We start from the raw sequence: 12253 nt of genomic DNA on the forward strand, positions 1-12253 counted from the left end.
TTTCTCAGTTTGTCTCCCATAGTTGAGGTCTACCTATGATGTAAATTACAGATGCCTCTCATCTTTTTAAGTGGTGGAACTTGCACTATTGCTGACTGACTAAATACTTTTTTGCCCCACTGTAAATCGTAGGACACTGTGAAGATGGTCATCAGGGAGTGGCTTAAAATTGGCGCAACAGTGACATTACATTTTGAGGAATGTCCAAATCTAGGTAATGAAAAGTCAAGAAGAAAATTGGTCCAGGAGGTCCTTTAAGCAGCACTATAGGGGCTTCAGGAATTTCTGGCAAGTACAAGTTGTGCACTGCAAATGACAACAATCTCTTGTATTCTTCATATGTCTGGCCTCTGTGGTATGGTGGCTAGATGAAAAACTTTTCTTACAAAGAAAAACATCTAATTCTGGCTATTTTTTGCCAAAGCCTTCAATGAGTCTGCCAAAAGCATGAAATGTGTTATGGCCTAATGAGGCCAAGATTGAACTTTATGATCATAATTCCAAAATACGTTTGGAAAAAAAGCCATCACCTAAGGAACACCATACATACAGTGAAGCATGGTGGAGGCAAATGCTTTAGAGCTGTTTCAGTAACTGGAACTAGGGTTTTCTTCAAGTGGTCAATCAACAAAATATTCAGGTTGATGAAGAGGAATTTCACCATTCAGCAAAACAACAACTATAAGCATACCTCCAAATTAAAAGAATGGCTTCGCCAGAAGAAGTTCAAAGTTTTGGAATGGCCAAGCCAGAGCCCAGAACTAAATCCAATCGAAAATCTGTGGGTGACCTGAAGATGGTGCTGTGCACAGGAGATACCTTCACAAGCTGATGGTGATGAGCACTGCTGCAAGGAAGAATAGACCAAGCGTGCCAATTCTAGATATGACATGCTGATAAGACTCCTATCCAAAAAGACTGAATGCTGTCATGAATTCAAAAGGGTACTCAACAAAGTATTAGTTTTCTTTTTCCCACCTGGAAAAAGTTTTTTTTTTTCTTTCAAATGAATTATACAGATTATGGGTGACACAAAAGGTGCAAAATGTCTAAAATAATTCTTCTTGATGTGATGTGTTTTACATGACAAACCCCGGGTATTTTAAAAGGGGTGTGTATACTTTTTACATCCACTAAACATTTCTGATATACACATGTGTTTATACCCATACATTCATATTACTGTAACAGTTTCATGGGAAGTAAAAAAAATTACAAAGTGTTCATTAGTCTGTCTTTTCCAATTTGTAATATGTCAAACAATATGTTTGCATGTACAAAACACATTTCCATACGTGTAACTTACAGAACCCAGAAAGGCCCTTTAAATATTAGGCGCAGTTATATTTTCACCAGTAGGCGCTTTGACTTCTTGACTTGCCATGGTGCTTAGTCAGCTAGTCAGACATTTTGGACAAAAAGTTCTGGTGTGAATATAGGGGCATCATAAACCTCCCATTCAGCCAGCTGGGGTTTCAGTTGAGGTGCAGAATAGGCTTTTGTGTTGAGCATACCGTGAGAAGGCCCTTTATTAACCATTTCCGTTTAAAAGAAAGCAAACCAAGCTGGCCTATTATATGCAGATATTTGGTCCTTGGTACAGTACAACAGCATGCTAATAAAATTTGGATCCTTAATCGTACATATATCTTACAGACTGCATTCAACCATTGATCTCAGAAACATGCACGGCATTTAGTGTAATCTCCCAGAGTTCCATAACATTAATGTTTTAAATGCCTGGTGTCCAAGTGATGTGCAGTCATTTCCTCATATGAAGTGCATCCTGAAATTTGGTACTGGTGTATCGAGCATGGAATCCTTTTTTATTGATGGTATCGTCTGTGTGGAAGCGAATCATAATAGAGTCCCCGGCTGAATATATTTCTTCAGGGGGCTAAAAAAAAATGTAAAAGAAAAACGTTCATGGAAAAGTAGACACTACACAACATACAACATAATTAACATTTTATTATACCCCATTACCAGCAGCTTATGCCTAGCCGTGACACACATACAGCAGCTAAACGGTTTTAACAAAAGATTAGTTTTTAAAACCTTGGTTTACTACACTTATATAGCATGCACTAAGATTACAAAGGACCAGGCATGTTGAAATCAAACATGCCCAGTCATTTTTCTACCAACATCTGCTGTTCCACATATATTAGTTGTTGGTGGATCCTACCGATACTGGCAGAAAGGCTTTGCGCTCAGGTGCTTTTTATGCCGACATGACCCTAGTTATAAAGTTTAGCATGCCCATGGACTTTCATAGAGTAAGCTAGCGCAATCTTCATATAGCTGTCAATTTCAAAATAGACCTAGAAAGCTAACACTAAGCTGAAAGGGAACTTGTCACCCCTCCCCCAGGCGTTTTTAACTAAAAGAGCCACCTTGTGCAGCACTAATGCTGCATTCTGTCAAGGTGGCTCTTTTAGTTCGGGTCCCTGCCAACGCTGAAATAATCGTTTTTAGAATTTGCCCCTCATACCTGCAGTTTATCAGGGGGGCATGTCTTTTCCCCCTTGACGCAAACGCCTCCCAGCCGTCACTCAGGGCCTCCATGCGCTGCCTCTATTTCCTTCCTGATCGTTCCCGGCGCCTGCGCTGTAAGTTCCCATCATGCGATGGGAGTCGAAGGGCAGCGCAAGCTGCGCATGCCAGAAAGAAAAACTTACAGTGCAGGCGCCGGGGGACGTTCAGGAAGGAAATGGAGGCCCTGAGTGATGGCTGGTAGGCGTTTGTGTCAAGGGGGAAAAGACATGCCCCCCCTGACAAACTGCTGCATAAGGTGGCTTTTTTAGTTAAAAACGCCAGGGGGGGGGGGGGGGTGACAGGTTCCCTTTAAAACTCAACATATGAATCTAAATGACACCATCCAAAGTGCTTCCGTTTTCATTACTATAACATTAATGTGTCCATTAACTAATCAATATTTCTGCATTGATGCCAATTTATTTTCTTAACCTAAACCACATTTCGGAGCGTTTCAGCTTTCAAAAGAATAATTTATACAACCAATGGATGAATTTAACGTCAGGTTATAGGCTTTTATTTACATAACATGGAAAAGCGACATAACTTCTGTCAGGGAATAAATAAAGATTCTAATTAGTGATGAGTGAATATACTCGGTACTCGAGATTTCTCTAGCACGCTCGGGTGTCCTCCAAGCATTAGTAAGTACTCGAAGATTTAGTTTTCTGCGCCGCAGCTGAATGAGTTACATCTGTTAGCCATCATAAGTACATGTGGGGGTTTGCCTGGTTCTAGGGAATCCCCACATGTACTTATGATGGCTAACAGATGTAACTCATTTAGCTGCGGCAATAAAAACAAAATCTCCGAGCACTAAAAAATACTCGGAGGACACTCGAGCATGCTCGGGAAATCTCGAGTAACGAGTATATTCTCTCATCACTAATTCTAATGCTTACCCATGTGGGAGGGAGTACACCTGGCAGAGAGTAAACTCACAAGCCCCGATTCTGTATTTGGGCTATATGCCGCTATAGATTTTTGTGAGTGAGTTTATATAATAAAGATATTTTCATATTTAAATTTTCTAGTGTCTTACTTCACGTCATACTGGTGTATGTATTTCCGAGGGTATAACTGCTGGATGATGTATTCTCTCTCAACATATGCTTTGTGCTCCATTTTCTTGATTTGTATTCTAATGTATTGTTAAATGTGTTGCCTGGTCAAGATCGATAAGTCTGCAGTCTCTGTGTCACCGCAGACATTGGTCTAAGCTGGGACCAAAGGGTATGTATGAGTTATACATACTGCAGGCCACAGCCCGTTTAGTGAACATGGCATCGCTCCTTACACTTGTACAGAGCAAGGCCGGACCCCGTATATTAATGTGGCCATACAGTGGGCGTGACCAACTAGAGGGCGATGCCATGCTCAATACAAGTGTAGCTAAACCTACAGCACAGTGGGTCAAATCTGTAAGCGGGAGAATACATGGTGCAAATTAATCTTCTTGCAAAATTCGAGCACTGAGCATTATTTTAGAAATGTAAATGGCCCAAGCATAATGGCCTCAATGCATCAAGATCGCTGTTGTGTACGGAGGCATGCTGGAGTCAGAAGCGCCTTATTCATTACCAGTATCATGCTTCCTAATGAATCATGTGCATATGAAAGATTGCTTGTGCCTTGCCACAAATCTTACTCTAGTCAGCGACTGGAGTAAGATTTCTGGTGCATGAAACGCCAGTCATGAATTTGTGGTGCGTGTGTCGCCACGCCCCTCCAAAAGGTCAAATCTGGCCTGAAAACGCCAAAAGTTGACTTTTTTTGTGCATCTGCAATTTAAAGGGACTCTGTCACCTGAATTTGGAGGGAACAATCTTCCGCCATGGAGGCGGGGTTTTCGGGTGTTTGATTCACCCTTTCCTTACCCGCTGGCTGCATGCTGGCTGCAATATTGGATTGAAATTCATTCTCTGTCCTCCGTAGTACATGCCTGCACAAGGTAATCTTGCGTTGCGCAGGCGTGTACTACGGAGGACAGAGAATGAATTTCAATCCAATATTGCAGCCAGCATGCAGCCAGCTGGTAAGGAGAGGGTGAATCAAACACCCGAAAACCCCGCCCCTATGGCTGAAGATTGTTCCCTCCAAATTCAGGTGACAGAGTCCCTTTAAGCAAAAATTATTAAATGTTTCAAATTAATTTACAGCAGAATTTTGGAGTAATTGCTTTGATGAAACAGGGCCAATATGAATAGTCTACCTTATTTGTTTCTTAATGTTTCTAAGAAAAGTAAAGCAAAATCACGTAAAAAGATCCAAAATATCATACTCTGTGTGTTCGTCTTACAACATAAGGTTGTACGGTCTGCAGATTGAGTTATGTTCTGTGCACTTTCATATACGCTAATCAAAGATGGGACTAATCAGAATGCATAAAATAGTTTTAAGAAAAAGAGAGGAAAACGTACCCCAGAGCCACAGTATCTAGCTAGTCGTGGAGCAGTACTGTCATAGCCATCATATATCTCCATGTAGTCATAACCACAGTCTGATTCATCTTCCATTTCAAATGTCTCAAATATTAATTCTACTCCATAGCCATCTTCTGCTACAATGACCCAGTCACAATTGGCTTGCACTGGGTAAATATTATCGCCATACTGGGCATGTGAATAGAGGTCTTTTGTCTGAACTTCGGCTTTCAATCGTCCTCCGCATTCTAAAGAACAGAACAAAATATGGAAAAATGATTTAACTTTATTACAACTTATACAATGTTATTCATTTGTATAGAATGGAGAATGTTTTTTTCAACATTCAAAATATCTACCTTCCATGTGGTTCCTTACTGGGTGTGGCCGGAGCGTGGGTGTGGACGGTGGTGGGTGTGACTTGTGATTCAGTGACTTTGGAGTCAGGGAGTTTTCAGGGGAGGAATTACTGAATTGCTGTCTGATTTTTATTAATACTTTGTATTTATTTATTTTTTTTATTGAACTGTTCTGTCTGGTGCAATCCCCATTAGGAAATGTGCTCCACGATTGTTAATGCCATCCAGTGCACATCTTGCCACATGTATGCAGTCCTTGAGCAGCCGATCGAGGGTGCATACTGCTGTGCGAGATGTGAGCACGTTGTGCATTTGGAAACCCAGATTCTGACTCTAAATGTGCAGCTGGTAACACTGAGATCCATAGACAACATGGAGAGGAGTCTTCTGCTCACGGAGCAGACGCTCAATGGGACAGATGAGGGGGGGGATGGTGGGATGGAGCTGCAGGACAATGAAGTAGCAAGCTGGGTGACAGTTAGGAAGCGGGGTAGAGGGAAGAGTGCCAGGGAGGCTAGTCCTGATCTGGAACACCCCAATAAGTTTGCTAAGTTGGCAGATGAGGGGGGTGCCAGTACAGGGGTAGCACTGCTGCAGCCAGGCATGTCCTCTGAAAGCCGGAGGAGTGACTGCTCCAGTAAGGAGGGAAATAGGAGAGCAGGGCAGGCCAGACAGGTGCTGGTAGTGGGCGACTCAATTATTAGGGGAACAGATAGGGCAATCTGTCACAAAGACAGGGATCGTCGAACGGTGTGCTGCCTACCTGGCGCTCGAGTCCGACACATCGCTGATCGGGTGGACAGATTACTGGGAGGGGCTGGTGAGGACCCAGCAGTCATGGTGCACATTGGCACTAATGACAAAGTTAGAGGTAGGTGGAAGGTCCTTAAAGATGATTTCAGGGAATTAGGCTGCAAGCTGAAAGCAAGGACCTCCAACGTGGTATTTTCCGAAATACTGCCGGTACCACGTGCCACGCCAGAGAGGCAACGGGAGATTAGGGAGGTTAATAAGTGGCTCAAGAATTGGTGTAGGAAAGAGGGGTTTGGGTTCCTGCAGAACTGGGCCGACTTCTCAGTTGGCTACAGGCTCTACGCTAGGGACGGGCTGCACCTCAATGGGGAGGGTGCAGCTGTGCTGGGGGAGAGAATGGCTAGAAGGTTGGAGGAGTGTTTAAACTAGGAATTGGGGGGGAGGGTATTCATTTTATAGGAGGGGAAGATAGTGCAGACAGAGTCCTGGGCACAAATAAGGAAGTTGGGGGTGGCGGTGGCATGGGGGGTGGGGTCAGAACAGTTAATAATTTAAGAAATAGAAGTACAGAGAGGAACATAAAGTGCATGTATACTAATGCCAGAAGCCTCGCCAACAAAATGGACGAATTAGAACTAATGTTGTTGGAGCATAATTATGACATGGTGGGGATATCTGAAACGTGGCTGGATGAGAGCCATGACTGGGCTGTTAACTTGCAGGGCTATAGCCTGTTCAGAAATGACCGTACAGATAAGCGAGGGGGAGGGGTGTGTCTATATGTAAAATCATCCTTAAAACCCATCCTGCGCGATAATATAGGTGAATTTAATGAAAATGTAGAATCCCTGTGGGTGGAGATAAGGGGAGGGGGAAAAAATAATAAATTACTGATAGGGGTTTGTTATAAATCTCCAAAAATAATGGAAGCAATGGAGAATATCCTCGTAAAGCAAATAGATGAAGCTGCGACTCAAGGAGAAGTCATTATTATGGGGGACTTCAACTACCCTGAAATAGATTGGGGAACAGAAACCTGCAGTTCCAGCAAAGGTAATCGGTTTTTGACAATTATGAGAGACAATTACCTTTCACAACTGGTTCAGGACCCAACAAGAAGGGGGGCACTGCTAGACCTAATATTAACCAACAGGCCAGACCGCATATCAAATATAAGGGTTGGGGGTTACTTGGGAAATAGCGATCACAAAATAATAAGTTTTCATGTATCCTTTAAAAAGATGTGTAGTAGAGGGGTTACAAGGACACTAAACTTCAGGAGGGCAAATTTCCAACGGATGAGAGAGGATCTTGGTGCAATTAACTGGGACGATATCCTGAGACACAAAAATACACAGAGAAAATGGGATACGTTTATTAGCATCCTGGATAGGACCTGTGCACAGTATATACCGTATGGGAATAAACATATTAGAAATAGGAGGAAACCAATATGGCTAAATAGAGCTGTAAGGGGCGCAATAAGGGACAAAAAGAAAGCATTTAGAGAATTAAAGGAAGTAGGTAGTGAGGAGGCATTAAATAAATACAGAAAATTAAATAAATTCTGTAAAAAGCAAATCAAGGCAGCAAAGATTGAGACAGAGAGACTCATTGCCAGAGAGAGTAAAAATAATCCTAAAATATTCTTTAACTACATAAATAGTAAGAAACTAAAAAATGATAGTGTTGGCCCCCTTAAAAATAGTCTGGGTGAGATGGTGGATGAGGATGAGGAAAAAGCCAATATGCTAAATGACTTTTTTTCATCAGTATTTACACAAGAAAATCCCATGGCAGACAAAATGTCTAGTGATAAAAATTCCCAATTAAATGTCACCTGCTTAACCCAGCAGGAAGTGCGGCGGCGTCTAAAAATCACTAAAATTGACAAATCTCCGGGCCCGGATGGGATACACCCTCGAGTACTGCAGGAATTAAGTACAGTCATTGATAGACCATTATTTTTAATCTTTAAAGACTCCATAATAACAGGGTCTGTGCCACAGGACTGGCGTATAGCAAATGTGGTGCCAATATTCAAAAAGGGAACAAAAACTGAACTCGGAAACTATAGGCCAGTAAGCTTAACCTCTACTGTGGGTAAAATCCTGGAGGGCATTCTAAGGGACGCTATACTGGAGTATCTGAAGAGGAATAACCTCATGACCCAGTATCAGCACGGGTTTACTAGGGACCGTTCATGTCAGACTAATTTGATCAGTTTCTATGAAGAGGTAAGTTCCGGATTGGACCAAGGGAACCCAGTGGATGTAGTGTATATGGACTTTTCAAAAGCTTTTGATACGGTGCCACACAAAAGGTTGATACATAAAATGAGAATAATGGGGATAGGGGAAAATATGTGTAAGTGGGTTGAGAGCTGGCTCAGGGATAGGAAACAAAGGGTGGTTATTAATGGAGCACACTCGGACTGGGTAGCGGTTAGCAGTGGGGTACCACAGGGGTCAGTATTGGGCCCTCTTCTTTTTAACATATTTATTAATGACCTTGTAGGGGGCATTCAGAGTAGAATTTCAATATTTGCAGATGACACTAAACTCTGCAGGGTAATCAATACAGAGGAGGACAATTTTATATTACAGGATGATTTATGTAAACTAGAAGCTTGGGCTGATAAATGGCAAATGAGCTTTAATGGGGATAAATGTAAGGTCATGCACTTGGGTAGAAGTAATAAGATGTATAATTATGTGCTTAATTCTAAAACTCTGGGCAAAACCGTCAATGAAAAAGACCTGGGTGTATGGGTGGATGACAAACTTAAATTCAGTGGCCAGTGTCAGGCAGCTGCTACAAAGGCAAATAAAATAATGGGATGCATTAAAAGAGGCATAGATGCTCATGAGGAGAATATAATTTTACCTCTATACAAGTCACTAGTTCGACCACACTTAGAATACTGTGCACAGTTCTGGTCTCCGGTGTATAAGAAAGACATAGCTGAACTGGAGCGGGTGCAGAGAAGAGCGACCAAGGTTATTAGAGGACTGGGGGGTCTGCAATACCAAGATAGGTTATTACACTTGGGGCTATTTAGTTTGGAAAAACGAAGACTAAGGGGTGATCTCATTTTAATGTATAAATATATGAGGGGACAGTACAAAGACCTTTCTGATGATCTTTTTAATCATAGACCTGAAACAGGGACAAGGGGGCATCCTCTGCGGTTGGAGGAAAAAAGGTTTAAGCATAATAACAGACACGGATTCTTTACTGTAAGAGCAGTGAGACTATGGAACTCTCTGCCGTGTGATGTTGTAATGAGTGATTCATTACTTAAATTTAAGAGGGGACTGGATACCTTTCTGGAAAAGTATAATGTTACAGGGTATATACACTAGATTCCTTGATAGGGCGTTGATCCAGGGAACTAGTCTGATTGCCGTATGTGGAGTCGGGAAGGAATTTTTTTCCCCAATGTGGAGCTTACTCTTTGCACATGGGGTTTTTTTGCCTTCCTCTGGATCAACATGTTAGGGCATGTTAGGTTAGGCTATGGGTTGAACTAGATGGACATATAGTCTTCCTTCAACCTTAATAACTATGTAACTATGTAACTATGTAACCTGACTTAAAGAAGTTGTCCACTACTTGGACAACTTCTTGTCATACCCCTCGCTTGGCCCCCATAAAGCTGTTGTGACACGTGATGCCCGGCGCCCAATCAGCGCTGGCGGCACTGTCTCCGCCTCCTGTCGAATTAGGCATGAAGAGGTAGTCAGATTAGCTGCAGCCCAGACTTCCTCTTCATGCTCAATTTGTCCGAAGGCGGGGACAGTGACGCCAGCGCTGATTGGGTGCCAGGCATCACGTGTTACAAAAGCAGCACTGGAGCCTCGGGAGAGTGAGTGCCGATATCACGGGAACGGCGCCGGCACAGGAGGCGAGTATAGGTTTTATTATTATATGGGGAACAAATATTTTGATCAAGAAGGGGTTGTCCTAGTAGTGGAGAACCATTTTTTAAAAAAATGGTTCATAATGGACTAGACAACACATCACCACAAATACATTTTTTGTCTTTTATTTAACCTAATCTTTACTTTCCTAAGATATGTACAGCTTTACAAACATATATTCAGCCAAATTGCCTATTTGTATGTTAGATACACCATGAACAAAAAACAAACATTGGTGAGAAGATCAACCGCAATCTACTGTAACACCACTCATTTAGGATCCTTTAAAGGACATTTACTCAAAAAAATATAATATAGTAAACAAGTGCTAAAACTGCTAATTTCATGATTATTTTGCAGTGTAAATAAGCTACCGATCACCTAATGAATAAGTAAAATGCTTGTGCATCGGGTGACATGATCTTTTATGCAGCATAAATGAGAATTGTTCTCTGCGGTGCATCGATAGTGTAAAGAGGACTATGCGTAGCTGTATAGGCTCTCCCAGCTTTATATTGTACACAGAGTGTGTAGATCCCCGGATGTCCTGTATAGAGCTGGGCTGAGATCTGACTCGGAATGCCCTAGATGTAGGAATGATAGTGCTGGAATGTTTCATATGTTATGGTCGTGTCCGAGATTGACTGCTTTTTGGTAGGTGGTTGTAAGCCGGATAGAAGGGGCATACAGATGTGTAATTCCAAGAGAACCTTTGGTGTGCGTGCTGGGGTACGTGGAAGAGATAACTGTGGATAACAAGCTGAAAATAGCAATCGCTAGACTACTATACATGCCTCGAAAGGTCATAGCCAAAAATTGAATCAGGGAGGAACCTCCCTCGAGGGGAGAAAATCTTAAATATGTGAAGCAGGCAATTACCCTGGAAAAGGGTGTATATCAGAAAAGAGGGAAGATGGGCCTGTTTGATAAATTGTGGATGCCCTGGCTGGATCTAGGCTAGGGGAGGCTAAGAGAAGTCAGGCCTGAGGAGGGTTTGCCTAAATATTTATGATGTACTCGTGTACAAATTAAAGTTATTGTATATGGATAACGTATATAATACTACAGGAGATGTTAAGAGGAAGGCGTGAGCTGTCTAAAAGGGAAGGAGGGGGGCTGGATGGGTAAGGGAGGGTTAAGAGTGGGAAAAATGGAAATGTATACCTTAATGTGAAATGTTTTATTGTACTCTTTTATTTAATAAAAAACATTTAAGTTAAAAAAAAAAGAGGACTATGCGCCCTGAGCAATCCAGTACTTTGGCCTGTGTAAACAGGCATTGACATGACCACCGATCTGCGATCATATCGTGCCGCCGGGTGATCTGTGTAATCAAACCCTTAGAACTTCCCAGTCTCCAACTATTCATTTAAAGGGTTTGTCTGCTATGAACAATTCCTAGTTGTATTAATTGTTATTTTTGGACAATCCCTACTTTTAATGTAAGGCAAACGTATACAGCAAAGACTAGACAGCGACACAAGTCCTGCGGCTTTGCACTACGTAGCTCTAGGCACTCGTGAAGCCATATGGTGCTTTCTTATGGTACCATATTACAGGAATAATCTCCCAGAAAGGCAATGTTTGCAGAATAGAATTCCTTTTCTATAGATAGATGGATTGTTCCATCATTTTATGTGTCACATTACAATGGTAAAAATGGTGCTTGTATATAGTACTACAGCCCTGATGCCTGTGACCCAATGGTTACGCCATTCTTTACAGTTCAATATAACACACATTCATTATATGTAACCACATACCTGTGCTGTACTTGGCTTGAAACCCTTTCCTCTGCACTGAAGCATCAGAATAAAAGCGCAGAAACATATGATTTGTGGATGCAATAATAGGTTCAGGTTTACTGCTGCCACAAAAGCGGCCTAGAATTGCGGACTTGCTGTTTGGCCCATCATACAGCTCAAGGTGATCATAGGCACACTCCTGGTGCAATTCAATTTCAAAGTCATTAAACACCTAGAAATGTAAAAATTATTTGGAAGTAAAACTACGTGACAATTGGAACTAAAGTCATGTCAGTCCTTATTATACAGAGAAACAGATATGTACCATCCAGGGTATTAAGAATGAAGGTTCATACTGTGGGATTTACAAGAACAAGAACAGTCTGTTGGTCCCTTGTCTTGTCAAGAGCCGAGTAATCAATTTTGATTTCATTCTTCCCTGAAAGACTCTTTAGCCAATCCTTTCTTGATATACCAATCTCTCTCTATGAACAGTGTCGCAAAATTTATCC

The 12253-nt window shown here is 41.9% G+C and overlaps 1 protein-coding gene across 1 annotated transcript in view; it reads right to left on the reverse strand.

Moving 5' to 3' along the window:
- Positions 1 to 230: 230 nt before the first annotated feature.
- The window catches only part of TLL2 (tolloid like 2), a 295163-nt gene continuing 283140 nt past the window's right edge, over positions 231 to 12253 (reverse strand). Inside the window, exons 19-21 of the mRNA XM_069753374.1 lie at positions 11760 to 11973; positions 4959 to 5209; positions 231 to 1897 (exon numbers count right to left, since the gene is read on the reverse strand). Coding sequence (XP_069609475.1) covers positions 1763 to 1897; positions 4959 to 5209; positions 11760 to 11973 — 600 coding nt within the window. The 3' untranslated portion in view covers positions 231 to 1762. The remainder of the gene's footprint in view (positions 1898 to 4958; positions 5210 to 11759; positions 11974 to 12253) is intronic.

This window comes from Ranitomeya imitator, chromosome 2 (assembly GCF_032444005.1).
Source record: "Ranitomeya imitator isolate aRanImi1 chromosome 2, aRanImi1.pri, whole genome shotgun sequence".
NCBI lineage: Eukaryota > Metazoa > Chordata > Amphibia > Anura > Dendrobatidae > Ranitomeya > Ranitomeya imitator.